The sequence below is a fragment of the Xiphias gladius genome, chromosome 2 (genome assembly GCF_016859285.1).
Source record: "Xiphias gladius isolate SHS-SW01 ecotype Sanya breed wild chromosome 2, ASM1685928v1, whole genome shotgun sequence".
NCBI lineage: Eukaryota > Metazoa > Chordata > Actinopteri > Istiophoriformes > Xiphiidae > Xiphias > Xiphias gladius.
Window position 1 is genome coordinate 4447787 of NC_053401.1, and position 27232 is coordinate 4475018.

The window sequence follows — 27232 nt, forward strand, 5'->3', positions numbered from 1 at the left end:
GTTCCAGCTCTCGGTCGAAGCTTTATGAAGTTTTCAGAGAGCGAAAGTGTTTTTCTATCAAATGAAAAATATTCTACTTGTCATCTGCACCGTTCAGACACATCTCCCCCAAAATCTGACATATTTAGTATCTTTGGAAACGTGGGGATCTCCTGTCGACTTTAAAATGAAGCGGGTACAAACATTTCCGCAGCGTGGAACCGGAATGACTGATCCACCAGTAGAAATGAGGTGGTAAATTTATCGCAGTTTGGCGGCAGACATGTCAGGCAGTGGAACCGTGAATCAATTCTCCACCTGTGGGGAACGCTGCCACCGTCAAAAAAGCTTTGTGTAAGGACCGCCACGCCCATCATAAACATCTGTGTAGAGATTTTATTAAGGACACGTTGGATACGGCGGCAGGAAACCATAATTTACAGCGTGGAAAGTGAAATATGCGGTCAAGTGTTCACTGAGCTCCAGCTTTGGGTGGAACCCACTCGTGGATCTTCTTGCGGGTGGTGGAGTAGGGCACGTACTGCTGGGGGCTGCCGCTCACGTTGAACTGGTGGATCTCGGCCAGGAACTTCTTGGGTTCTGGCGGGTGTGTGGTGGGGGGGTTGTCTGTGATACAGTGCAGCCAGCGATGCCTAAAAGAACGTGAACAGGGACGGCGGCTTAAACAACAGTGGATTTCCATCGGATCAGCGTCATCTAAATATTTTTTGAGCTCACAGTGGAGTTCACAAGTTTTGACCCACTATTAAAAAAAAACAACAACCCTGCTCATTTTATGCATCTATCAAAAACTATTTTTTTCCCTGCTTGTGTTGGTTTTTTATTCAGAAATACATTTATTTATACAGTAAATCTACAAGACACCTGAAATAATGTGTATTTTCAAATTCTGAATTTTATTAGTAGAATCTAATAATAATAAAAAAATGTTTAGAGTAAATAGTGGACAAAAAAAACAAAACAAAAAAACCTTTAAGCTTATGACTTCTGTAGAGGATTTAGCAATATATGTAACCCAAAATCTAATGACAGTAGGTGGGTTGTTTGCTTATGTTTCTACGCCACACTCATATAGTCCTGATTAGGCACATTAACTGATTTCATATAAAAACAAACAGATTTAAGATTAATAGAGAAGATTATAGAGAAATGCCTAAATCCATTATTCAGCTACGCCCCCCCCCATACCGGTTATATTATTTCTATAGTAAAGTAAAGGTCGTACCATTCAGCAGGCACCATGCTGCCGTCCACCTCCCACAAGGTGTTCTTTCCGTTCATCTCTGTGGTGTAGATCACCCAGCGGTGACGTCCTAAGACAAAAACAAGCATTTTTTTTTTTCCTTCGGTACTGTGTCAAAATTTCTCCACGTTTCTCGGCATCAGATTTGGCCATTTGGGGAAATCTCTACTCACCAAAGAAGTAGTGCTTCTTGTCCTCATAGTATTTGTTCCCATATTTATCCACACCGACCAGGTTTCCTGTCTTCACATCATTCACCCTGCCGACAAAAGGGTAATAGTGATGCTGAATGTCCCCAACACAGGCTGTTCAGTTTTATTTATTAGAGAAGTCAGAAAGTCAGAAAAGGTGTGTGCAAGTAGTGAATCACTTTTAAACCAAAATTATCCCTGGGTCCTAAAGTTTTTTTTTTAAATTTCTCTTCAGTAAGTTTAAATTTAGAGAACTGAGCACTGACTTTAAATTCACAGAATTTTGAATGGAGTTTGGCGTAACGTTCCATTCATTTAAAAGCAAAAGAAGTGTACAGATATGAACTGTTTCACGCCGTCATATAGCTGTTGTACAGGTTTAAGTAACAGACTGTATATACAGGTGAAGTTCATTTTATATAAAGATCTGCATCAACGTTTGCAGGCTGGATTAGCTGTCAACATGCTAATTTAGCTCTGCCGTGAAAACCGGTGTCACGCCTCTATTTTCTGTCTTATCGAAGATTTCACAGCCGTCGTCGGTGGTTTAGCACAGACAACAACCCTATTTTATTAAGCTGACCTGAAAAGCTGAAGAAGAAAACCTCGGACTCCACCGTGACCTCCTACTTGCCCCAAAGCCCTTCGGACAAGGTTCACATACTCCGCCATCTTCAGACGGAAGAATTACGGAGACGGACTGTGCTGTACTATAAACAGGTCCGGGTCATACCCATGCCCGAAAGAAACCTCATGTTCCGCTTGTGTAAATAATTTTGTACCGAAGCTGTACTTCAGCTCTAAACCTTTAATATTACAAGCTTGGCGAAGAATACTATTGCTACTGCTTTTATTGTTATACCCGCAGATCCCATCAAATCCAGTTCTAGAGTATCTTACTCTGTCCTGTCTTCTTTTGTGTACTAATTAAAGTTTCATAATCATCAATTAAAAAAAATCAGTTTTATAACTAGTATTTAATATTAGTCAATATTAACATTTTGCACGTCTAGCACATCTTCATACATGGCACATATTTTTGGTGAGGTGCCATTTTAAGTCCATTTGTTGTGGTTTTTGTGCAAAGTGCCTTTTTAATCCATGAGTGTGCTTTTGTGTTTTGTTGCCTGAGCAAATAAACTATAGGTAAATAAGCTACATCTAGACAAATGTTTACCTAACACATACTAAAGCCACTTGTCTGCTCTGCATGATGATAAATTATACCCCACTCATTTCCTAAAACACACAGAAGACACTTGATGCCTATACACAATGTGTTCATTTGCTGTACCTGCATGTGTTGTACAGTATTTCTCTGTTGTTCCTAGTTTGTGTCTCTCTCTCTTTTTATATCTCCCGTTGTCATATACAATTTATAATTTTTTGTTACTTGCACAGTTATGCACGTGCACCTGAAAGCCTGTATGTGATAAATAAATCCTTAACACTAAAGTGCTGCTGTCATAAATATTACTATCACTGCTACTGCAACTTCTATATCGATAGTATATTCATAGTGTTACTCGTCCTATAACTGTAAGGAGAGTTTGGTGGACCAACATGCACGTTTAAGATCGTAATTATGCGTTTATGGATGATTTCCTTTTACTGTTATAATATGTTCATAATACTCTACATACTGCAGGATATGCATATTTATTTTGCACTGCAAACATATAGCAGGCTACAAGTCAAAAGGTCAAGTATACCTGCTTAAACTTGGATTTGTCATGATTATATACAATTTATATGCTGTGAATTCGTCAATAAAGATTTAATAATCCTACTGCATTGCTATGTACGCAAATATTATGTGCATTTGTCCGCAGTAAAGTAATATCTCAGTGATTTAACTCACACATCAAACGTGTTGACAGTGAGGTGGTGTTTGAAAGTGGAAAATGAAAAGGTACGTGCGGAAATTCAACAAGTAACCCCGGGGAAATCGAGCAGAGCCGAGGTTTCCCGGCACAGACCCGCGCTCTTGTTTTTTAATTGAAAGGATCGTTTCCTCAACGTGCCACATCTCACTACTGTCTCTCACAGTCCAGTGGTCACCACCGAGGGACACAGCGAGGCAACACAGCGTAAGGCCGCGGTAAAAACACAGAGCTTCGGCATCATGAGTCACTCAAAAAAAAAAAAAAAAAATTTAATTGCCAGCTCAAAGTGAGAGACCCAGACTTCACCCGGACCCAGCTCACACAGACGCCTTTGACAGTCACTGGAACTCCTGCCTCCCACATACATCCGTCTGCACTCTGCAATTAAGTGGTAGTGGTTTGTGATTGTATGTACTCTGCACAGCTCACCGCCCTTCTTCCTTTGAAATAACAAAACCGGAAATGAATACAGGAGGACTGGATATTTATTTATATATATATAAATATATATATATGTATATACACACATATATGTATATATATATAAATCTTTTATTAAAAACTGTTGCCTGACAGTTTAGAAACATTGTTTATAGGAGACTCTAACTCTGATAGAGTGGATGTTTACACATGTTAATGTACAATCGTGAAGCGCATGCTTTGTAGCTCCTGGCGTTTCCGGCCAGGCTCCTGCAGATTTATAACATCACTAGTCCAAATCTGAATGACGCACAAAAGAAATGCCAACAGCAGCCAAAGAGCTCTAATGACAGTATTAACAGTTTTATTTTCTCCACTATAAAAAAATAGGAATTGGGCTTATTTTACTGCGGAATCAACTAATTTGCCATGATGGAGTAGTGCAACACATGGCAACCTAACCGAGAAGAGAAACACCTGACACAAGACTGTTTTTAAAACTACAAGCCCCGAGTACCCTGGCTAGAAAGTGTGTAGTCACGAGAACTGGATACTTAAATTTGTCCTTGTTTAGTGAAGAATTTCAAACAGAGCACCTACGTTATTGCAATTTACCTCGAAACCAGAGATGTAAGGCACAATGTCCGCAAAAACAAGCATCAAAATTCAAAAAGTTCTCTTTCTTTCGAGCGTTTCCTTACAAATATCGTTCATGCATTGGTTCCACAGCATTTGCTCATTAAAAAGCCCCTTTTCCTTAAGCAGCGCTCTTAAAAAATAATGGTTTTGATGGAAACATATTTTCTAACAAACCCTGACTCCCAAAATAAGTGGCAGCCTGTGCTTTTCAAACAATAAATCTTCCTATCTTATAAATATTAGCTCTTGGCTTTGATATAAAAAAAGGTCAATGCTGCTCTTTTATGTCCATATACACAGTTTTATCCATTAACCATTTCTAATGTGGCAAAACAGGCAAAAAAAACATTTTAACTGTAAGAAAAATATCTACATTATTCATGATATTTCCAGTTTTCTCCAGGATGTTGTTTCTTTTGAATCCAATGATTTCAATGGTTGGTATTTTAAATCTGAAAATCTCTTAACCAGAGATCAGACTAAAGAGCAGAATATTAACTTCAAGCCTAATTTTCACAGTAAAATCCCACCTTGTTACATGATTAAACTTTGCATCCATGATTCAGATCAAACATCAAACACATGAGGTGTGTGTGTGTGTGTGTGTGCGCGAGTGTGTTTTTGTGTGTCGTTAACTTTAGATTGTTTGCTTAAACTGCTGCAGGTTTTCATCATTATGACAAGTGTAGCCGATATCAACGTGTTTGAATGAAGGCAGACACTATATATTTTGCTTCACACAGGGTGATTCCTTCATCTGTTTGCATTTAAAAAAAAAAAAAATCCCCAGACTTCAGACTCCCTAGGATTTCTGAGGGCTTTAAATGGCCCTGACAACTGTTTGGTCTCACTTCCACACACGTGCTTCTGGACTTGACCTTTGACCCACAGCTGTAACTCGCTATTAGCTCTAACCTCAGCCAGCGGCGCTGGGCATCAGTAGCCGTTGTTGCAAGGAAATATACATATTTTTTATTTTTAGAGAAACAGATTCCAGTTCTTTGAGGGGAAAAGCAGTCTGTTTTCCACAGTCTGTGGTGTTCGGCAGTGGGTTTCTGTTTAAAGTAAACAGTCCGACCGGAGTCCTTCCTGAGCTGGTGACCCCTGACCAGAGTTCAATCAGGGGTCGTAAGTTGTCTATCAACTGGCTCCGGCGCTGTGATATGGCGTCACGGCTTAAAAACGTGATTACTGTTCAAGAATCATTGCCTCTTGGAAGGCCTCGATCCATCTAAAGACAAAAATACAAAAACAGGAAATTAGCTCCCGGGGAAGATAAACTCATTAAAACTCAACAAAGTAACACATCCATCAACATTAAGTTACAATCCTTAAGATTTTCATGAAACCAAACACAGTTTTCTGATATTATTTATGGTTATTCAATGTATTTAAATTCAGTAATTCTCTCTCTATCTTGCAGTTTTTATTGTTAGTGGTCGAGGCTGCTGCTCCCATCCAGCTTTACTGTTTACTGTTCACCATCCCTCTGCTGCGTCATTGCCGCGTTAAACTTGAATTCCTGATTTTTTTTTTGCCACTTTGGGGGCAGTGGAGACAAGTTGTGAACACAACACGGACATATCATCAGCTTTTAAGTTGATATGTTCAACTTGACCAACATGATCATTTATTTGGAGTCGTATTCGTTTCCACTTGATGAAGTCCAGTATTCACTCTCTCTATTAGCTCTGTTGTTGGTCTCCACCAGCTCCTGGAGGGAAATATCTGGCTCTTTACCTGCTAATACTGCTTATTTTTAACTGACTTCTTTTTTAAAGCTATGTGAGTTTGTTTGGCTTCACTGTAAACAGATGCACTGGCTGCTGCAGCTTCTGTTAGTGGTGCTATTACACTGCACTAGCTGCCGAGTCAAGCAGCACTGAAATCTTGAGGGTTATAACTACAAGGCGTCGTCTGCCATTTTAGGTCAGATACCTCTGTGCGGTGGGGATATCGTCAGCTTTAAAGATGTAAAACAGCGTGTTTTTGTGGTAGAGTTTGAACTGCAGCTTCTGAGCCGGCCCGTTCTTCTCCTCTCTCAGGAAGAAACCCAGCAATGGCTGACTCTCCAATGCTGCAACATCCTTCGGGGAGAAATAAATGCTCAACCAAAAGGCACAAAAGCTTCACAGAGTTTAGAGAAACTGCAAATTAAACGGCATGAGTACCTCGCTGGCGGCGTAGGTGTACAGGACTTTATTCTTAATGACAAACCACAGCCTCTTCCACTGCTTCTTGTTGCCTTTCGATCTGTTTAAGTAGCCGCTCATGGAAGAGTTCTCTGTGTTGGCAGATACCTGGAAAAACAGCATGGGAAAAATGAATCTCCGCAGGGAGAGAGAGAGTAAAAAAACGTTGAATTCAATAAAGTGTTCAGGAAATTTGGTCTTAGTTCTCCTCACTTCTTTCAGTGCAGCAGGAATCTTCTTCTGTTTTCTGGTGAAGGAGAAAGCTCCAGATTTGATGGGAGAAACTGATGTTGAGGCACAGCGGTCACCTGAAAAGAAATTCAGTGAATAGAAAAGAAGTAAATAATCTGTATCATGTTAAATTTTATATATGTACACTGCAATTTTGTTATTGTCAATATTAAACTTTCTCTCTGCAGCACTCAGCCCCAAGCCCATTAATTCAAATTAAAAGCGTATCACAAATACATAGTTTCATCTTTTAAAAGGCTAAAAGGTTTGTTTGAGCACTTGGGAACTGTAGTTTTTAATGAAATGTTACTTGAATTAGAGGAACTAGTCAATTTGTTGGGAACTGTTTTCAGCAGTGGATTAATCCACATGTGATGCTCTAGTGAATGTTTGGGGCAGCGATAAGAAAAATCACCAGACTTTTCAATCTGATTTCGTGCTCCAGGAATAAGTGAAATCCTTGTTTACTTACTATTCTCCTGCAGCTTGGCAAAGCAGTGATCACACACACGAGCTGGCTGGTTCTTCAAGTACTCCAGGTAGTACTTATTAGCAGAGCATGCCTGACACACCACCTATCACATACACATAGGTGCAATGAGAAGAGAGTCAAGTAAATAATGCTGCGTAGGCGTAGCGGTGGTCAGAGTGGTACAGACCTTTCCGCAGGCGCGACAGTGATGCCTCCTCCAGGTGAGGGTGAACTCACAGGTACAGATCATGCACATGGTGGCCCTCAGGTCTGGGATCCAGATGGGGGCCTTTGAACCTAACGGGGCCCCGCTGTCAACGACACCCTCAGCCTGATATTGGAGAGACGGAGGGTTAACATGGACGCATACAGGGTAAAATCATTTTCAAAGCACTTGACGTACACCCAAAAAGATTTATAGTTTTTACCTCCTCCTGACTGCGACTTGATATGAAGGTTATTTTCTTCTTTGTGTAGTCGTCTATGGCCCTGGCAATGGCCTCCAGCCACTCGTCTCTCTCTGTAGCCGAGCTGCAAACACAAACTACGTCAGAACCCCTCAGCTCCAGCAAACACAACCAATTCTAAATATTTATAGGTCAAGATGTGGAAAATGTCCCGTAACTGTCGGGTGCCGAGGATAAGTGCTGACCTGGCAGACAGGATGAAAGAGCGTTCAACGCTTTCAATGTTCAGCTCGTTCTGATAGGCCTCCTGGCTGGGCTTACTCACCTGGAAAACGCACCAGGAATCCATAAATAACAGATTACCACCAGAGATTGCGTACCATTGAAAATGTTTTGAGAAATGTTGAAAGACTGCCACAATACATCAGTAATTCACGTCGGTGTTTCAGTGCAGATAAACACTCGTAAATTTACAGGACCGGGGGTCAAAAACAGCAGAGCGGAAATCAGCAATGTATGAGCAGAAGCTATGATAAACAGTTAAATATGGAATTAAATATAGAAAATAAATAAAGAACATCATCTAACATGATTCCAAAGTAGGAAAAAAAGAGACTTTGGGCTCCAAACAGAAACAAGAAAGTAAGAATAAGGACAATCAGTGCACATCAAAGAAAACATAATATCAAGACACTGACAGATTCGCAATTAAAAGAGAAAAAAGTGAAGGATTAAAATTAAAAAGAATAAAATAAAATGACAGGGCAGTGTGATGTGTTTGCAGTGTGCCTCTAACCTTCATTCCAGCCAGAGAGAGGACGCTGTTGAGTTTATACTGGCCAGACTGGACCGGAGTGGTGTACATGAGTGCATCATTAAACTGGACAAACAGAGAAACAAACACCTTCAGAAATCAAAGGAAAAAGAGGAAAGACAAATGTAAAAGCACAACACAAGCTGGAGACTTTTCCAGTGCACTTGCTGCTCACCAGAAAAAACATCCGCGGCTGCATGACTTTCCTGGACAGTTTCATTAGAGTGCCCTCCTTCAGAAACACCTGCAAATGTGGACACGTTTGGTCTAAATAGGCTGCATTGAAAAACTCTGTCTGTTGAGGCCAGTGGCAGAGTAGTAACTTTTTATGACTCTAAAAAAAGTTTCCCCAGTATATTTGTGCTCCTTGTGTCGTTCGGATGAAACGGGCAGGGTCTTTTTTCAAACTTCTAAATTTTGTTTAGGTGCTTTTTAAGTGTGCCAAACGTGTGGTCCTGCATAAAACATTACATTTGGAATATTATGTGTCTGTCTCACTGTATTTGTTCGACACAGGGAAAGAAAAGCCATTTAAAAATCAGTAACACCGGTATTTGCACCCGTGACAGGCTTATGAACTTTGGTTTCGCTGGGATTTCGGAACCTGGCGACACCTTTGTGACTCACCCTGCCTGGCTGAACGATCTCGTGGTGACCGTTGAGACTGTACTGAATCTGCATCAGCTTCTGAAAGTTGTCCTGAAAAACACCGTCAGAGGGGTGAGGAGAGAGTCATCGCCGTAAAACCTGATGCTTTGAATGGAACCGGTCTTACCCCTTGTTTCATAATGTCATTAGCATGGTTGGCCACTTCCTTCACTATGCTGAGGGCGGCTGCGTGGATAGCAGAGACAGAGGATTTGTGTTTGGCATGCGTTTTTGTCCTGGCAGACGCTTAACAGTGACTCTTGTCTTTTGTCTAACCTTGTGTGTCTTTATAATCCTCGGAGTCCTCTGGGAGGTTCTTCAGATAATCTGGTAAAACAGCGGCGATGTATAGTGGACGCATCCAACCCCAGGTGGGTGCGGGTGCAGGAGAAAAACAAAACAGAGGACGTTTTTATTAATACGACGTTTCAACTACATGGTGTTCAACAGGCAAACATCCACGTTAGCAAAAAAGAGGTTTTACGCAAAGACGAAAAAGTTCCACCCACAATTAGGAGCTCACATGATACAAAATAACCCCTCTATTAATTTTCTATCTAGCGGGAAAACACATAATGTCCTAAGAAATGACTGTAGCCCATAAAAGGACATGTCATACACATTTGAATCACTTTTTGCAATTTGTTTATTTGATTTTTAAAAGTAAAATGTGTCCATTGTGCAGAATATTTTTTCTAGGAATTGGAAACGGGGAGACATAAAAACAAATATTTCAAAATTTTATTTCCTTCTTTAAGAATATTAGAAGGGTTTTATGTAAATTCTTCATTTTCAGTGTGTAAACAGCCTCTGTTTCCTTCAGGTTGTTTTGAATAATGGAAATCGGTTCCGCAGAATTTGTCCCTGGTTACAAACAAGACGTTCTTCCACGGGCTTGTGTTTCTGTGATTATCCAGCGGGTGTCAGCATAGCACCAAAACCTGAATGAAGCCGAGTTTCATTCACATGCTGCCAATAAAAGGAGAGTTTGCAGAGCAGACCAGAGCAGTGACTGTGAGAAGCGTGTCAGGGTGTTCGTACCTGTGAGCAGCAGCTGGTACTGAGGGATTCGCTGCACTGGTTTCAGCAGGTAGTGTTTCAGAGCCAGGCTGGCACATCTCGGACTCATCTGAGACAAGAACAAACACACACATGCACAGACACTGACGTTGCAAAGATAAGTGCTCGGGATACCAGCAGAAAAATGGTTTTTGATGGCTACAACTGATACAGATGATTCTGCAGAATCTCTAAATGTCTGTCGTTAACGTGAAGGTTTTATTTGCATAACATACACATTATGTAAAGTAAAAGCGCAACATCCTTCCCACAACTTTAGCGTACACATACACGCATATTGTAAAGGTAAACGCACAATCCTGTTTCCAACTCTACCTCAAACTCTCGGACGACAGCGGCGAACGCGGGGTTTTTCCTGCACTGTTCGTCTAGCAGGGCCACGTTGTTGTCGAACTGACGGATGTAGGTGGAGTACATCTTCAGGTAAGGACCCTTCTGGACAAAAATGTCCGACAGTCGCTGGTGATCGCTCCTGTAACGTGACAAGACATCAACAGTCCCCCTTCAGTCAGCGAACCGGCTCGGGTGAAAAAAACAAAACAAACAACTTTATGAGTCTGACTGCGAGCGGCAAATTAAGTAATGAAAGGCAGGTGGAGATCATCATGAGCCAGATGAGTCCAAACACCAGCAGTATACTGGCAGAGTATAAATAAATGTTACAGCCAAAGCTACCAAAGTGAGATCCTTTTTGTATTGAACAAATATCACATACATCAATTTAAAAAAGGTGTTAGGTGTGTGTGTGTGTGTGTGTGTGTGTACCAGTGTGCCACTCTCTCCTCCAGCTCTCTCAGCAGGTCCCTGTTGAGCTGGTAGAGCTGTGGAAGGTAATACAGGATCTGACTGAGGATCCGCTCGTCCACCACCGGCTTCCCATTCTGACGGGTTGCCTTGGCAACAGCATCCCGAAAGTCCTGAAGAGACGGACTAGGTTAGTTTCGCCGTTCGGCTGTGCACACACGCACGCGGGCGCGCACACACACGCAGACACACACACGCAGCTATACAGGGTGGAGCGACACATGACAACTTACTGTGTTGCAGCTGAACAGGAATACTTGGTTATCACCCCCCCACACACACACACACACCTCTGCACGTACTTATTGACACACACACACACACACACACACACACACACACACACACACATATACACACACACACACACACACACACACACACACACACACACACACACAAAAACAGACAAAAACACACACACACACACACACACACACACACACACACACACACACACACACACACACACACACACACACACACACACACAGCTGAGTCAGCCCTCTTGACTCTGTCCAGTGTGCCAATACATACATCCACCTGGAAGGAAGCAGGATCCTGGTGTCCTGGTAACTTGTGGTCACACATGCCCACGCACACGCACACGCACACGCACACACACTGGTCAAATGTGCTGTAACATTAACTCTTAGGCGACGAGCAGCAAAAGACACGTGATGAGAGAAAACAGTCACATTCAGTATCCTATCCTATCAGTCACGTCTGTTTTATAGATTTTTCCACAAAGCCATTCAGACACAATTATTCCTCTGCCTTGTTTATTTTTTATCAATTAATACATTTTATAATATATTATATTTAGCCTATCTGTTATTTTAAAAAGGTGCTTTGCAAACAACATCTATCGATGTATATTCATGTGTTTGTTAAAATGCAGTGGGATCATTAGTGGAAGACCATTACTACATCCATTAGAAGCATTAACACCCGATAAAGTGCTCAACCCCCGTGCATTTTTTGTACATTTCAAGCTGATCCAAGTTTTTTAAAATCACCAACAACAACAACAAGAAACATGATGATCTGATTAACAATTCTCCGGTTCCTGCCACACGTGCAAAATTCCTGCAACTTCGTACAGTATGTTCAGAGCCGAGAAAGATAGAAATACACAACCGACCCCAAAGAACAGAAGAAGCTTAAGAAGAAAAACAAGGGAAAACAGACATTCTAAAAAAAAGGGCTTTGTGTTTAGCCACACAAAATGAAAAATATATCATGATACATTAATTGTCACGCACTGTTATCATGGCTTATAAAACTACCATTTGTGCGCCTATTTTTTTGTAAATTGGTCCCAGTTTACCCCATGACTCAGAGATCTGACAAACAGGGAAAAAAGAAAAATCTGTCAACTTTCAGTCCTCTCTAGTCCAGGTAAACTGACAAACCACCATCTTAATATCCACAAAACACACACGAGCGTTGGCTACAAATAAACCAACTTCCAACGTGACAAAAACAAATTTAAACACATCGGAGCCGCAAGTATGCACACACACATTCACCAACCCACGCACCCACCTGCAAACATATCACACACACACACACACACACACACACACACACACACACACACACACACACACACACACACACACACACGCACACAGGAGGAGTATCTGAGGCGTTTGTGTGTCTGGAGGTCGTCTCTGCGGCCTGAGGAAGCAGCTGCCGCTCGGCCAGGCCGTACGCGGACAGAGAAGAATGCGATCTGACCTCTTTTCTTGGAATGAGCTCCGCGCCTCGCCCTCCCCCGTCAGCCGCAGGACGACGTTTTCTGCTAATCCCGTGGTGGTTTCACTAAGGCTACGTCTGCGGCGGCCAGACAGGTGGACCCCTCAACCCCCTTGACCTCTCTGTGCGGATTGTCTGAACCCTCTCAGCTGGGATTCCCCCCAGGACAGACTCTGTTCAAAGTCTGTCCTTGGCATATATATATAAACATACATATAGCTTTCCAGCCAAATGTTACACCTAACAGAGATTTAAAAAAAAAAAAAGACCTGAGAAAAATCCAATATAGAGCTGAAATGATGAGTTGAATAATTAATGAATCATTTCAGTCACGTTTCAAACTTCAATATATATTAATGCTGCTGAAGGAGCAGAAAAGCTCATGACTCCATTTCTGGTATTTTTATAACTTCTATGAAAAAGTTCACGTTCCTGTTTAAGCCACGAGTCAATTTTATGTACTTCCAGTACATTCAGAACATTTTCAGCTACAACAGTTGTACATAGAGCCGGGCAACAGAGCTAACATTTACCACCGCTTACTTTAGAAATCACAAAACTGACCTGATTGTGCTCATTTTAGTAGGTTTAGTAAACGTGTTTTTCCATGTGCTTCCCCTAAATAGACCTACAACAACCAGCCATCGTGCAGTCACATGGTTCTGGTTTGTCTCTCATTCATTCAGAACAAAGAAGCATGCAACAATATGAGCATTATGAGAATTTTAGCATATTTCTTCGAGACAGAACCTTTCGACAGTCGTCAGGGACCAATTTAAACGCATCACAATTTGTTACCGTCAAGGCAAATGCACAGAATGATCGGGATTGGGATTTTCGTACACATTACCCCATTCCGTAGCAGTAAAAGTCCCTTTTTAAGTATTTCTTGACAAGTAGTTTCTGGGCTTACTGGAGCCGTACAGAATAGAAGGTGATTGCACATTTATTACATCCAGATAAACTTATCGAACAGGATGAGTATCTCTTTTAGACCTGCAATGATTAGTCAGTACTGGTTAAGTGGCAATTATTGTGTCATTTTCCGAAGAAAAATGCCACATCTGATTCAAGGCTCTCAAATGTGAGATTTTGCTACTTTTGTTGGTTGTCCATCAATGTAAATTTAATATTTTGGGATTTTGGACAGTTAGTTGGACAAAACAAGACATATGGTGCCAACTTAGACTCTAGGACCCTGTGATGGGCATTTTTTTTTTTTACAATTTCCTGATGCTTTATAGACTCAATTATTACACAACGAATCGATAAAATAATCGTAAGATTAATTGATAGTGAAAATAATTGTTAGTTACAGCCCTCATCTCTAAATAATACTTTTGGATGGAAACCAGAAAGTATTAGTTGTAGCCAAGCCCTCCACCAAGGGACTGTGAATGTTACTGAAATAAACTGTGTGGAGAAACTGACTTCTGTCTTAAAACTACGACACGAACAATAACGCAAAATAGTGGAAAGAACTGCCTACGTGTGTGAATATAAGATGTGACCCAAAACATACTGTATGTTACCGAAAGACCCTGTTCTTGTTCAAGTACTGTTGGTGCCCACTTCAATCCACTCATTTAACGTGAAATTTTCCATAAAAATAAAGTTGGGAAAGTAAACTTTTTGGCATTTAAACCCACCAGGCAAACACACAACACAGCTCACCTCAACAGAGCCAAACCAACACTCGACTTTTCAACTACTCATCTCCCCTTTTTTTTTTTTGCATAAAAACCCCACACTCCTCTGACAGTGTTCCTTGTAATGGGACGGATCAAAGCACTGCCTCCCTCGTTGTGGCTATGCACTTACCTTCCCACTGCCACCCCCGGGGGGAAACCAAAAACCCTCCAACACAGCAGCTTTAAAAGCCTCAGCCGTGGAATGACTGCATTATTCAGCTTTGTACGGGCAATTCAGTCAGCCAAGAGCTCATTAATGCATGTCCATCCTCGGGAAAAAGCTTTGATCACCATTCAAGACAATCACAATGCTGGTGAGGGTAACAAAACATACGGTACGATTTATTATGTGAGGCACTCCACTCTTTTCCATGGTTGCTCTAACGGCAGTCATAAAAATGTTTCTTAAATGTAACTCTTGAGAAAACAAGGTACTTACGATGTGAAGAAGCTTCAAGACGTCCACAAACCTAGTAAAAGAGCAGAAATACATCAGTTAGACAACCACACGTAACATCCCATTTGGGCTTTTTAGCCCAGATGCTACTTCAGGATTGCTATTGTGTGATCCTGCTTCATTATTAAACCACTCACACTTTCTCCGAGCTCATAATCTCCTGGGCGATGTGCACCACCTTCTTCCTCTTCATCTCATCCTCTTGCTGAAAGAGCAGAAGCACAGAAAGAGTCAGACGACGCCACAGGGACGCAAACGGCGAGCGACCCAAACGCAGCACTGCTCACTCACAGGCTCACTGCAAATCACCATGATCGCCGGGATCCTGCTTCAGTGCTCAGAAGCATCGGGACTGAGTTTACAGCCTCCCAGACGACAGCTCAAGCGGGCCCTGAAAGTAGAGCAGCAACCTTTCCCTTCACCCCCCTCTCCCTCCTCTCTCCCCGCCGCTCTCTCTGATGGTGTGTGTTGTTGAATGGTAATGGGGCGGTCTCTCAGTGACTTAATTTGGCCTTGGCCCCCACTCGACTGAAACGTCTTACTGGTCCTATCAGAGCCTGTATTTGTGATACCCTGGAGCTTTTAGGGGCATCAGACACAGGTGCTGACAGTATCATGGAGAGGGTCACACAGGACAAAAGAAAAAAATAAAACCTCTTCAAGTCATTGGGGGAGCTATTCCTGAACCTGTAACCCCTCTGTGTTTGCTCACCAACCCCCCCTTTCAACACACATACCGACTTCTGGAAAACTGTGACAGGCAACGAGCACACTTGGCAGCATGTGTGCACACAATCTCCTGTGGCTGCAGTGTGACAGTTCAGCCACCGGCAGTGATATGAGCCGTCCATTGTGATCTCTCTGCCAGCTTTGTATGCTGACATCATGTTTGAGAAGAGCTCAGAGTCATTATTTTTTTGTAAAGGTTTCTCTGGCAGTCTGTTCACTTAGAACCTAGTAATAATTCTGGAGCATTTTACACACGTCTTAGCATGAAGATTACGGGAGCGCTAACCAATCTGGGGGTTGGGAATGAGTGGTGGACGATGGTTACCAAGAAAGGAAAGAAGAAGAAAAATACATTTATGTTGCACAGTATTGTTTATTTTTTTCTAATTTGTCTCAAGTCTTTGCATTTTTCACGTGAAATACTGGACTTTTTTTTTTTTTTTTTTTTAAACCTCTTTAGGACTAAGTACTATGAAATTCAACCAATCACAGAAGGGAACGTCACTCTTTGGTTGCCTACAGCTCAAATACATGTGCAGGTGGGCATTGTTTGGCTATAAAAGGTCAGAAAGCCTTTACAGTGGCGGAGGAAGTATTCACAGCCTTAACTTAAGAAAAAGTAGCATTAACGAAGTACAAACCTGCAGTGCAGATGTTGCTCATGGTGATACTCAACTCACTACAATGTAGTGGAGTGGAGTGAAAGTATGTAGTGCAGTTCTTGAGTCAAAGTGCTTAGTTATATTCTACACTAATAATAGTTGTAAATATAACTTCTTTGCAAATGGCATCCCAACTAAACACAAGAGATTAGAAAGTGACACCCTTCTGCAAATAAATGTCTGAATTATGGAGATTTGACTTTGGCTAGCATAATGGGCTACACTAGGACTACACTTTATAAAACGTCTGACAGTGAAATCAAAAAAAAATTGTCACGTTTCACCCTGAGGACGAGATAACAAGAAATCAAACTCTCAACGTGTGCATTTTACAGAGCTCTGTGTGTGTTACCAGAACGTCACGTGACAGATGCCAAACTTCATGCAATAATTGTGTTTCTCTTCGGAAACGTCCTGTGCTGTTTGTTTTGTTTTCCAGGCCAGTTCATGTTCCAAGTCTAAAAAGGGGGCACCGTTTTTGGGGTCTACAGTATGATATTTAATTCTTTGGGCTTTTCTTCAAAAACAAGCTACTGCACAAATGATAAGAACATTTTGTTTGACTTGATGTTATTATAAATAAGTAAACTCCAGTGGTGGAAACTAGGGGCATGGTGATACTGAAATGTAATACATCTTTATTGGTTTTGGTACCGGTCTACACATAGAAATTATCTGTCATCTGGTACTGGCAAACATTTCAGTTTCAATTTTATTCATCCCTGATAACTTTTTGACTTTATAGTCAGCCAGTGCACTGCTGTGTCACAACTGAAATCCCCCTTACACTGATTACCTGTCTGTCTGCCTCGTCCAGGTGCTCCTTGCTGGAGGTGGAGCTGTTGTCCTCTTCATCTGAACTGTGGATCTCCTCCTCCTCAGAGTGGACGTCCTGACTCAGCCAGCCGCTGCTCGCCAGAACACAGAGACCGCACATTCAACACAACAAAAAGGAGACAGTGGGGCGGAGAAGAGATGAAACGGTGCAGTGAGCAGACTTGAGCTTTTCTGTAGGAGGAATGTCTCAATGTGTGAATTAGGGGCATGGCAGGGCTGGAGAGGAGCATGAGTGTGTGTTTGGAAAAACCCTCCCAAATGAAGATTAAGGAATGTGTCACGTGAAGGTTTGTGCGACGAGGCGGATACATTTCTACACGCATTAATCTTTACTCATAGATGCCTATGAGTCAGAGCACAACCAAAGCTCATTCAGAGATCTTGTATCATGGGAAATACTGATTATACTGTAACAACATCTATATCAATTGGAGGAATTTCTACATTTATACTTGAGAAGTCTGAAAAAACACCAACACTGGTTGAGTAGAGTTTTAAAATCCCCGGTGGGAGATTTCAGATAGATAAGACTGCTTAATGTAGGAACAGCCGTAGGAGAAAATGCTGAAAGAAACAAACCACTTCATCCACAAAATATAAAACAACCACTACAATTAAAATAAAGAAACAAAAGAAAAACTAAACAGCGGAGGCCTGACAGATGAGGTGGTTGGGGCAGAGTTTACTTGAAGACCTGCCACCAGCAAAGAACAATGGAAGGAAAGATGAAACAAATCTTTTTCCCACAAAAATGACATTGTTCTAAATGTGCCTAAAAACCTGGATCAAAGGGTTACAAACACCCCCCAAAAAAAGAGAGATTCTTATCTATCAGCAACCATTTTGATAATCGATGAATCAATTCAGTCGGTTTTACAAGCAAAAACATTAAAAATAGGTCACCTGTCTCTGGTGCCCGCTTCTCCAATGAGAAACTTCGCTGCTTTTCTTTTACTGTTTGTTCTATGAGCCAGAGGAGCCTTTAATAAACTATTATTATCAACATTTATTAATATCATTATCATCATCATCATAATATTATTATTATTGTGATTAAACAAAAACAGGACATTTGAAAACATCTCCTTGGTCTCTGGGAAGTTGTGATGTGTATTTTTTCGCTATTTTTTGACATTGCAAAGACAAAGGTTAATTAAATCCTGATATAATTGTTACTTGCAGCCCTAATTACTATTACATTTGCTGCATTATTAATTCAGCATCATCATATACTGTCTTTGGTATTGAGGTCAATGTGATGATGTCGCACTCTTGTTTATTCCAAATTAAGGCCTTTGTTTTACATGTGTTAAGACTTTTGTCTGATTAAATGTAGAGCTGTAACGATTAGTCGATCAACAGAAATGAATTGTCAACTATTTTGATAATCATTGACTTTTTAAATTATTTTTCAAGCAAAAGCGTCACAAAAGAAGTTCTCTGGTTCCAGTTGTTTATTTGCCGGTTTTCTTTGTCTTCTATAGTAATAAACTGAATGTCTTTGGGGTTTGTGACTGAAGATCAGACAAAACAAGACATTTTTAAGACGTCCCCTTGGGCTTTGGGAATTTCGGATCCAGCCTTTTTCACAATTAGCTGACATTCTAGAAACCAAACAAGTAATCGATTGCTTGAGAAAATAATCAGTAAATATATTGCCGATGAAAATATTCACTAGTTGCAGCCCTAATCAAATGAATCACGGAAGAATATTGTTCATCGCAAGGAACGTAAATTTTCCAAATGTAAAGTGTACGTAATTCAATTTTGTAGACATTTTTCATATCGCGACATACATCACATCAAATATCAGAAAAAGAAATAGCAATATTGTGATTCTGATTTCAGTCCCATCAACCAGTCCTAATTGTTTCGATGTTTAACGCAGACCTATAGCCACTACGACAGTGAAAAATCTCTCAAGTCATTTCACCGAAGAGACTTGAAACCTGTATTTCTACGTGCACCGTCTTTATCAACGCCGCTGCCGCCAGCAAGACAACACGCTGGCTCGGCTCTACCCACAAACAGCGTCGTTTGTCAGGTTCGTGCAAGCAGCAACATGCATTTGTGTGTTGCTAATGTTTTGATCTAGCGCTCATAATTTCCTCTCTGTAGAATTAAGCTGTCAGAATTTGAAGACTGATGAACTGGGACTACATGTGTCCGGATTTTGCCTGTTCTTGTCCCGTTGCTTCTCTGTCCTTTGCTACACAAACGTGTGTAGAGAGGTTTTGTAGATATTCTACCTTGGCAAGGAGGGTGATGGCTCAGAATAAATATTAGATCAGGAAAGACACTGGGACTCCAAAAATTCTCACATTTCCTTCCACTCTCATCAGCAACTCTCCGCTCTCTCCACTTCCCTGTTTTTCTTACGTGCCTCTTGACAGTTTCTTTTACCTAAATCTCAATGCACACTCACTCTTCCTCCCCTTTTTCTGAACTTCTTTCTCCCTAACGCTTTCTCTATAGTCGAACATTCCAGCACACTGGGTCCGGCACAGAGCGCCACTTGTTTACAGCCTGAGGCTACTTACATAAACCTAACAGGCTCAGATGCCTGGGAAACACGACAGATTCACTCGCTCCCTCTTTCGAACATGCCAGCACCCTCCTAACCACTCTGGATACCAGGCAGAATTGAAAAGCAGGGTACAATTTAGTAGTTTTAACGGCTGATTTCACACCGGTGTACCTCGGCGTGGCCTAAAATGTCCTTGACCTCATCACTTGTAGTGCCCCAGTCTGAAGAGGAGACAGGAAGCAGGCCGTTTATCATGGGAAGAGCTCCCCATCACAACAGTCTAGGCCTATTATCAAGAACTGAGTGACTCAGTGGGATCTTAATAGCAAGAATGTGACCAGGTGGCTGAGTCATTGGGCTGGCATTGTTCCTCGACTGTTCAATTAACAATTATCATTAAAAAACAAAGAATCTGACAATGGATTAACTGTTTTTGGTCATTTACTATGAAAAATGTCAAAGACTGTCCAGTTTTAGCTTCTGAACTATGCACTAATCAATATGTATATTACCAATGGATCGAATTGTTACGTGAAATGTGAATGGGGTTGGTTACTTTCACAACAAACCCACAGAGAATTATCACTCAACTCTGCAGTTGCCCTCGGCTCTGAGGAGCATTTTAGCTTCTTTTAGCTCATTGTTTTGGTTTTATGGCCCGCACCTTTAAAGTTTTCGGTTTACTGAATGAATGACTTTTAGTTTTTGTCTGACAAAACGAGCTATTTGAAGATGTTACCTTGGGCTCTGGAGAACTACGAGAGGGGTTTTTCACATTTTACAGACTACAAGATTAATTCGTTAAATGAAAAAAATATGTGACAAATTAATTGACAGTGACAATAACTACAGGTTGCAGCTCTGTTCATAACCACCTGTAATGTTTTACTCACAGTAAAGAGCTTACTCTTTTGTAAATTTGTCAGAATATCAAAAAAATACTAATAGACTTGTGTGAAATTGGGTGAAAAGTTGCTTTATGGTTTAAGCCAAAAAATAGTTGAACAGATTTTGGTCTTGATCCTGATCTAAAGTGTCATGAAAAAGCAAGTCAGAAACCTGGTCAACGCTGGAGGAGGTTTTGTGTTAATTTATTAATCTATGTAATAGCTGTTGATCCTACCACAATAAATCATATCCCACTTCTTTAATATGTTAATGTAATTGATGTTATTTATTCAGCGTCCTACAACGTGCCTCCTGTCTTTATCTGCATAATAACTTAAACTTTTCCTTAAATATTGTATTTTACTAAGCTCTTTTTTCATGCACAGCCCTCCGTAAACTCCGCTTTTCAATAGGTGCGATGTAAAAAGATTATTTATTCAGGATGAGAACACAACTCACTTCAGACATTCTTACAAAGACACAGGAGAAAACTGGAGTGATGAGGTTAAGGACGAGGCTAAACACAGCACGAGGGCAGGCAGGCTGAGGAGGAGGAGGCGGAGGAGGCTGGTGGTTGCTGGAGGTTTATTTTCCCTGTTCTAGAGAGCTGTGTGGCGTTTCTGCGATTCTCAGACATTTCCTGCCCTGGCCACTGAAAATAACCCACAGGAAAACAGGCCGACCTGCTGCACATCAATGCTCTATTCAAATTCAATGCCACCGGCTCAAAGGCTGACTTTCACGATGCTCTTGTAAATACAAAACCACTCATGTCACCTGTGCAACCTGTTGCACCCAACGGTTCCCACACTGAAGCTACGGGTCACCTCAAATAACAGCGTGACAGCAGCCGCTAAGTGTCGTACGGCAGGGCTGAACCTCGGCCTGCATCAACTTCCAGGCTGTTTTTCACACATTCACAAACACAAGCAGCCATTGTACTTGGATTAAAAAAAAAAAAAAAAAAAAAGTATCTTCTTTCTCAGCTGGGACAGTTCATTGATAATGGTGGTTAAACAGATATGTTTCCAGTTTTTTTCTGTTACACTGAGAGACAATTCTGACTCAGATGATAAATCATCTTTAGATACGACACCAGTTACAGCTGGGTCACATTAGGCGGACGATTAGTTGGTTAATCTATTGGTTCTGCTTTTCTGTGTTTTCTGTCATTACGTAATGAATACTCCTGAGTTTCAGACTGACGGAAAGACAAAAAAAAAAAAAAAAAAAAAACACTTTCCTGACATTTCATAGACTTCACAATTACCTGATAAATCATAAAAACAGATGAGAGATTGGGCTCCCTGGTGGTCTAGAGGTTAAGGCAACATTCCAGGTTTGAATCCGACTTGTGACCCTTGCTGCATGTCATCCCTCTCTCGCCTATTTACCTATTAACTCCACTGTAATCCCTCTCATAAATGCAAAAAAATGCCACAAAAACGATTTTAGAAAATAGACAAATACTGAATCAGTTATAAAAATAATCATTCGTTGCTGCCTTACAAACAAAGCTGTTTACAAACTTCAAAACATACTTTCGGCAAAATACTGTACCTCTCGTATTCATGGTCCTGGCATCTGTGATAAGGGTCCTGCACTTCGTAGATGTCTGAATCCGCTGCATCGGGGTCATTTGGCCACCCCAGTCTGGCACTGTGAAACGGCAGGTTCATATACTCCGGGATCTCCTCATACAGAGGAACGTTCTCATACTCCACTGATCCCTCTCCACCTACTCCACAGATATCAGCCTCCCCTGCGCAGCTTTTGGGCCGCTCCAGGCTTCTCTCCCCCCGGTTTGACTCCACACTGGTACAGTCCAGGGACTGGCCTCCTTTGGCCAGCAGCTTTGGCAGCATCTTGACAGACAGCCTGAGCTCCAGCAGCTTCCGGAAAGAGAGGCTTCTCTTTTGAGAGTTTGCCCGGGTTGCCAGGTCGGCTGCAGAGAAAGACTGCGCCCTCTGCTTGCCCCCCAGCGCCGGAGCTCGGCTCTTTGGCGGCACGCTGCTCCTCGTGGGCATCTGCCGGCTGAAGAAGGTCACGCAGGGTCGGGTGAAGCGCCAGGCTGTTTTCTCCGGAGGAGGCGCAGGCAGCTCCCTCATGGGGGTATTAGCATGTGGGGGTGCAGGAGGGCAGATGGAGGGCGGAGGGGATGCTGGCAGGCTGTGTCTTTGAGGTTTTCTGGGCGGCGCCCTCGGCGACGGCTGATCCTCGGCAGAGAGGGCTTTCCTCGCGTTGGCCCGAGGCTGGCAGCCCAGTTTGATCTGTTTGGGGAGGCTGTGAGTGATCGGGTACCGCTCGAAGTCACCGTACCCGTCCTCGTCATCCTCATCCACCCGGCGCTCCTCGCCCTCTCTTTTGTGGCTCATCGAGTCAGGATGTGAGAGCAGGTCTAAGGAATGGGAGGTGTTTCTGTTAAGAGAAGGGGGTGTGTAGACTGACCTGTGGAGGCGAGGTGAGAGGGAGGTCTGTCGAGGAGGGGGGACGGGCGCGTCTGGCTCTTCGTCTCCCATACCTGAGTCTTTTTGGGGTAAATGGTCATCACTTGTGTCCTGTTTGAGCTCCTCGACCTCTGAACTGAGAGACAGAAAGGCCAGACTCAGTTTCGCCTCAGCCTCTCGCATCTCGAGCCCCCGCTTTTGTTCCTCCGCCACCTGATCCTGGGCACTGCCCTCCACGCCGTCCTGCCTCACCAGGGCCGGCTTTTTAAGTTTACGTGGGTGAGGGACCGGGAGAGGCTTGCTGGGGGCGGCGGGGACCTGCAGATCGGGGTGTAACCTGCTAGGAGAGGCTCTGCTGATAGGCTCACTGTATTCTACCTGAAAGGATTCTGCCGATATCTCATAAGGAGTTATACTTGAGAAGACAATGATGCTGCCCGCAACATCACAGGCTGGTTTGGAGTCTCTTAAGTCTGCGTTTTGGGCCTGAGTCTGTACATCCACTTTTAAAACATCAGGCTCCGCACTTTCCTGATGTTTTACGGCCTCTGAAGCTTTCCCCTTCTGCTCCCCCGTCCTCTTTGCCTCTTTGCTTACCAATCCCCTGTCCAGGTGTTTCTGTCTTTGAGGTTTATCCCTGGGCTTTCTGCTAATCCTTCCACCTTCGCCCTTCTCTACAGCTACTCCATCCTCCCAGTTTTCTGCTTTCTCTTGTGGCCTCGTCCCTGTGAACCCGTCTGTAGAAATCCCATTCTGCAACAGCTCTTTGTGCAAATCGCTCCCGGTCTCAGTTGCACTTCCGTTGTCGAGGCGCTGGCACTGGGAACAGTCCTGGAGCCCACAGGAGCAGGTGGGAATGATGTAGTCCGATTCACGTTTTCTAGACTCTGATAAAATCCCATTTTTGGAGTTGAGAAGTGAGAGGCTATCGTCTAAAGCTTCCTGCTGTTCCTGAGATAGGATGAGGGATCCACTGGGTTTGGGTGTTGGGGGGGAAACAGGGGAAGAAGAGGCGGTGGATTTGGGGATGCATGGTTTGGGGGCAACGGCCGGTTTTGTCCTTGTGGCAGGGGAGGGCTGAGAAACCAGCGAAGACTGGGGGGGGACTCCTGGTTTGGGGGCGATGGGCGGGGGAGAGGGTTTGGTGGTAGCAGGGAGTTTAGGTTTGGGAGCTAATGGAGGCTTCTTCACACCTGCACGTACAGAGGAGGGAGGAGATTCACTGACACGTCAAACGTTATTCACTCAGACTTCCTTTAAAATGAATCAGCACAGCACATAAAGCATGCTTCATCCACACTTCCCCTCATGAAAGCATAGAGACCCGCGAGCCGTGGTTAAGACTAGGGTCAAAAGGTCACTCCTAGGGTCAGAGGAGAAGTGCGGGTTGGAGTATTGTGTGAAATACATCCAGGGATGTGAATCAGCTTGTAGCTCTCAAAAAAAAAATCCTGTTTAGTTTAGTTACATTTAAACTCGTGTCAATCAATTCTACTTTTCTGACCTGTTTGTATTTATCATAGTAGTGAACCACCAACTGAATACTCTGCATCCTACATGTCACTTGCTGCAGCAAAATACAAACTGAAACTGGGTTATTGAATTCAGATTCACTATTGAATTGTTGCCCTCCCGCCTGCTCTCGAAAGAGCCTGGTATGTTTGGCATTTTTCTACTTCTTGTCTAAATTAAATCGCAGAACCTACAGCAGCGAGCGACATTATAGATAAGATGGGTAAATTGCTTTTACGTCCTCCTGTTGACACCACTTTTCTCCCCTTCTGGTCCAGTTTGCCTCGTCTGCTCGCTCCTAACAATTTGTGTTTTTGCATTTTCTGAAAGGACATGGTTTGAATTACTCTTTATAAGCCTGTTTGAGCCATGTAGAGTTGTTACACAACTGAGTAACATGAAATTGTGTTGTATTGTACGTATACTCCCTCTTAACTCCTAAATATGGATAAATCATGAATATTTGAAGTTGATGAGACAATCTGTATCTCACTGGGATCGACCTGATTAAATAAAGTTGAACTGAAAGAAAAAAAACAGAGCCTCTACACTAATAAAACCTTCTGAATTGACATTGTAGGCCATATTTTCCGCTGAAACTCTTGGCTGGCCGACACCACGAGAAGTGGAGTCATCGAGCGGATGTTTCCGAAAAGGCCAACGAGCAAAAAAAAAAAAAAAAAAAAAAGAACCGCTCCTGCTCCCGACACACGCCGCCTTTTGCAGCCGGGGAGCCTCGCTCCAGACTCCGTTCAAAAAGTTGCCCAGTACGGCGTCGGTCCGCTTGTAAGGAAATGTCCCCGGGCGGCGGGGACAGCCGCCCCCGGATCCACTGGCCGTCGAGGGGCCACTCTTCAATTCGACACACACACCTCCCATTAGAAAATATTCATCTTTAAAGAAGTGGTACACCCCTAACTCACCCAAGACCCACAACAAGATTAAACCATGGACGGCGGCGGTGAGCGGCGAGATCGGACAGACCACTGTACCCTACCTTGACTTGGCGTTTTAACGACACGCCGAATTTGCCGGCGCACGCCGACGACCCCGTCGAAGTCAATAAACTACGTCCCCGGACGTTTATGAGGCTGCCAGTAAGACGGGACACGCTAAACTCTCGGGTTTCCGATCGCAGTTCTGCCTTGTGGCTGTCGCCGTAGAAGGCAGCGCCAGGTATCTGGACTTAGAACCGCTCGTGTCGTGGAAAGAAAAAAAAAAAAAAAAGGTCGGAAATCTCTATGGCACACATCCCGTTTGGTGAAATGAATTCGCCGAGGGCATCCCTGCTCATCCAGGCCAGCGGCAACTGTTTTACAGGAGATGCTAACGCTGCAACTTACGATCGAGTCCGACTCGTTGCACCAACCGCAGGACAGATGTTTTAAGACAAAGGATTTAACCCCCTCCAGATGCAACTGTAGCTGGAATAACAAACGGAAAAGGGATTTAAAAAAAAAGAAGATTTTTTTCTTTATTGTGCGTTATGATGACGTTTTTAGGAAATACCGAAACTGAGGTCGAGTCCTCTTTTACATCTTTTTGAAAGCTGTTATTAAGAAAAACTGTAATTAACTGCGGCTGAGTGGAAACAGAGTTGGATGCTGTCGACCGTTACAACACTCCGTTTTGTTTTGTTTTTGTTTGTTTTTTTTTCCCATTTTCCGCGAAGAAACCTTTTTAAAGACGCCCTTGTATTTCGTTTTGCCCAACCACAGCGGGACTTTGCTCCGTTCAGTTAGCTCCCCCACGAAACAAACCTGTGCTCATGACTCCCGACTTGCTCCTTTCTCCATGAGTAAATTTACTTTCAATGGAACCGTGGGGAAATCTGCGTTTTTCCCTCCTTCGACACCATTGTCAGTTCGAACCGCGCTCCGGGGAGAAAACGTGCAGATCCATCGCTGTTGTTCCTTATCTCTCCAGCGGACGCACGGATAAAGTCTTTACGCCTCTTACTTTTTCCATTTTCCCGAAGTTTTCGGCCACGGTGCTTTTCCCAACAGCGTCAAGTACGACGCGACAAAGGGGCGCACTTCCGGTTACGCATTTCAAAATAAATCTACCGTTGAAGCCCCGTTTCAGCTGTTGGAATATGAAGTAAAGCAGCAAAAGCGAAAAAAAAATGTGTTCACCTGTATATTTTCAGTAAATCTAAGTATGTCATGCACATTTGCAAAATATGCAAAAACTACTTTTTTGTACGAGCCTGTGTTGTTTTTTTTCAACTGAATGTGACAAAATTGGTCTCTGGAACCTGCTTGTCCATAATTATATCACACAATTTTGATTTTTTTTACACTGTGTGCAAGCCACAGACTTCAGTCTGTAATGGCACGGTGTCTTTTTTTCTTGGAAAAACACTGCACCTCACCAAAACAGGCTGCAAACTGCGCAAGATCTTAGGAGCGCCTCAGGTGTGAGTTGCTGATTTACCATAAAAAAAAAAAATGGTGTAAATAAGACATTAAAGCATTTTTTTTTTAATTTCACCACAGTTCCTCTGCCTATCCAGTCTATGATTACGAATGCTTGCCTCAAATGACACCAAAATTTGTTTTTGTAGAACAAATTAAGGCATATTGTTTCGTCAATTTTTGGGGAAATATACAGTACGTACGTTTCTAAATAATTGTATTAGGGCTGCAACTAAGAAATGCTGTCATTATCGAGTCTATGAATTATTAGTCTATG

At 42.6% G+C, this 27232-nt stretch overlaps 2 protein-coding genes across 2 annotated transcripts; both read right to left on the bottom strand.

Moving 5' to 3' along the window:
* Positions 1 to 355: 355 nt before the first annotated feature.
* On the bottom strand, positions 356 to 2155 carry ndufa12 (NADH:ubiquinone oxidoreductase subunit A12). The gene is made up of 4 exons (XM_040148857.1): positions 2018 to 2155; positions 1417 to 1502; positions 1226 to 1313; positions 356 to 632 (listed from the first exon to the last, which is right to left on the bottom strand). Exons 1-4 carry the CDS (start codon positions 2104 to 2106, stop codon positions 452 to 454), a joined length of 444 nt encoding a protein of 147 aa, XP_040004791.1. The 5' UTR covers positions 2107 to 2155; the 3' UTR covers positions 356 to 451.
* Positions 2156 to 4082: 1927 nt separating this feature from the next.
* Positions 4083 to 26570, bottom strand: fgd6 (FYVE, RhoGEF and PH domain containing 6). The gene is made up of 21 exons (XM_040151437.1): positions 26299 to 26570; positions 22140 to 24219; positions 17124 to 17235; positions 15074 to 15141; positions 14919 to 14949; positions 10989 to 11140; positions 10539 to 10695; positions 10185 to 10272; positions 9420 to 9470; positions 9271 to 9329; positions 9123 to 9194; positions 8671 to 8739; positions 8478 to 8561; positions 7927 to 8006; positions 7703 to 7805; positions 7462 to 7605; positions 7275 to 7377; positions 6785 to 6879; positions 6551 to 6679; positions 6318 to 6466; positions 4083 to 5610 (listed from the first exon to the last, which is right to left on the bottom strand). The coding sequence occupies exons 1-21, from the start codon at positions 26306 to 26308 to the stop codon at positions 5568 to 5570; spliced, it is 3879 nt and encodes a 1292-aa protein (XP_040007371.1). The 5' UTR covers positions 26309 to 26570; the 3' UTR covers positions 4083 to 5567.
* Positions 26571 to 27232: the final 662 nt, after the last annotated feature.

What these genes read in the sequence shown, in the direction of transcription:
- fgd6 (XM_040151437.1), bottom strand. An exon ending in TCTTGAAGCTTCTTCACATC is followed by an intron (nt 11,141 to 14,918) that starts GTAAGTACCTTG and finishes CCGTCTCTTCAG; the next exon opens with GACTTTCGGGATGCTGTTGC. An exon ending in CTGTCGTCCGAGAGTTTGAG is followed by an intron (nt 10,273 to 10,538) that starts GTAGAGTTGGAA and finishes TTCTTGTCTCAG; the next exon opens with ATGAGTCCGAGATGTGCCAG.
- ndufa12 (XM_040148857.1), bottom strand. Translation starts at nt 2,106, where the DNA reads ATGGCGGAGTATGTGAACCTTGTCCGAAGGGCTTTGGGGCAAGTAGGA. An exon ending in TTTCTTCTTCAGCTTTTCAG is followed by an intron (nt 1,503 to 2,017) that starts GTCAGCTTAATA and finishes TTTTGTCGGCAG; the next exon opens with GGTGAATGATGTGAAGACAG. An exon ending in AGCATGGTGCCTGCTGAATG is followed by an intron (nt 633 to 1,225) that starts GTACGACCTTTA and finishes ACGTTCTTTTAG; the next exon opens with GCATCGCTGGCTGCACTGTA.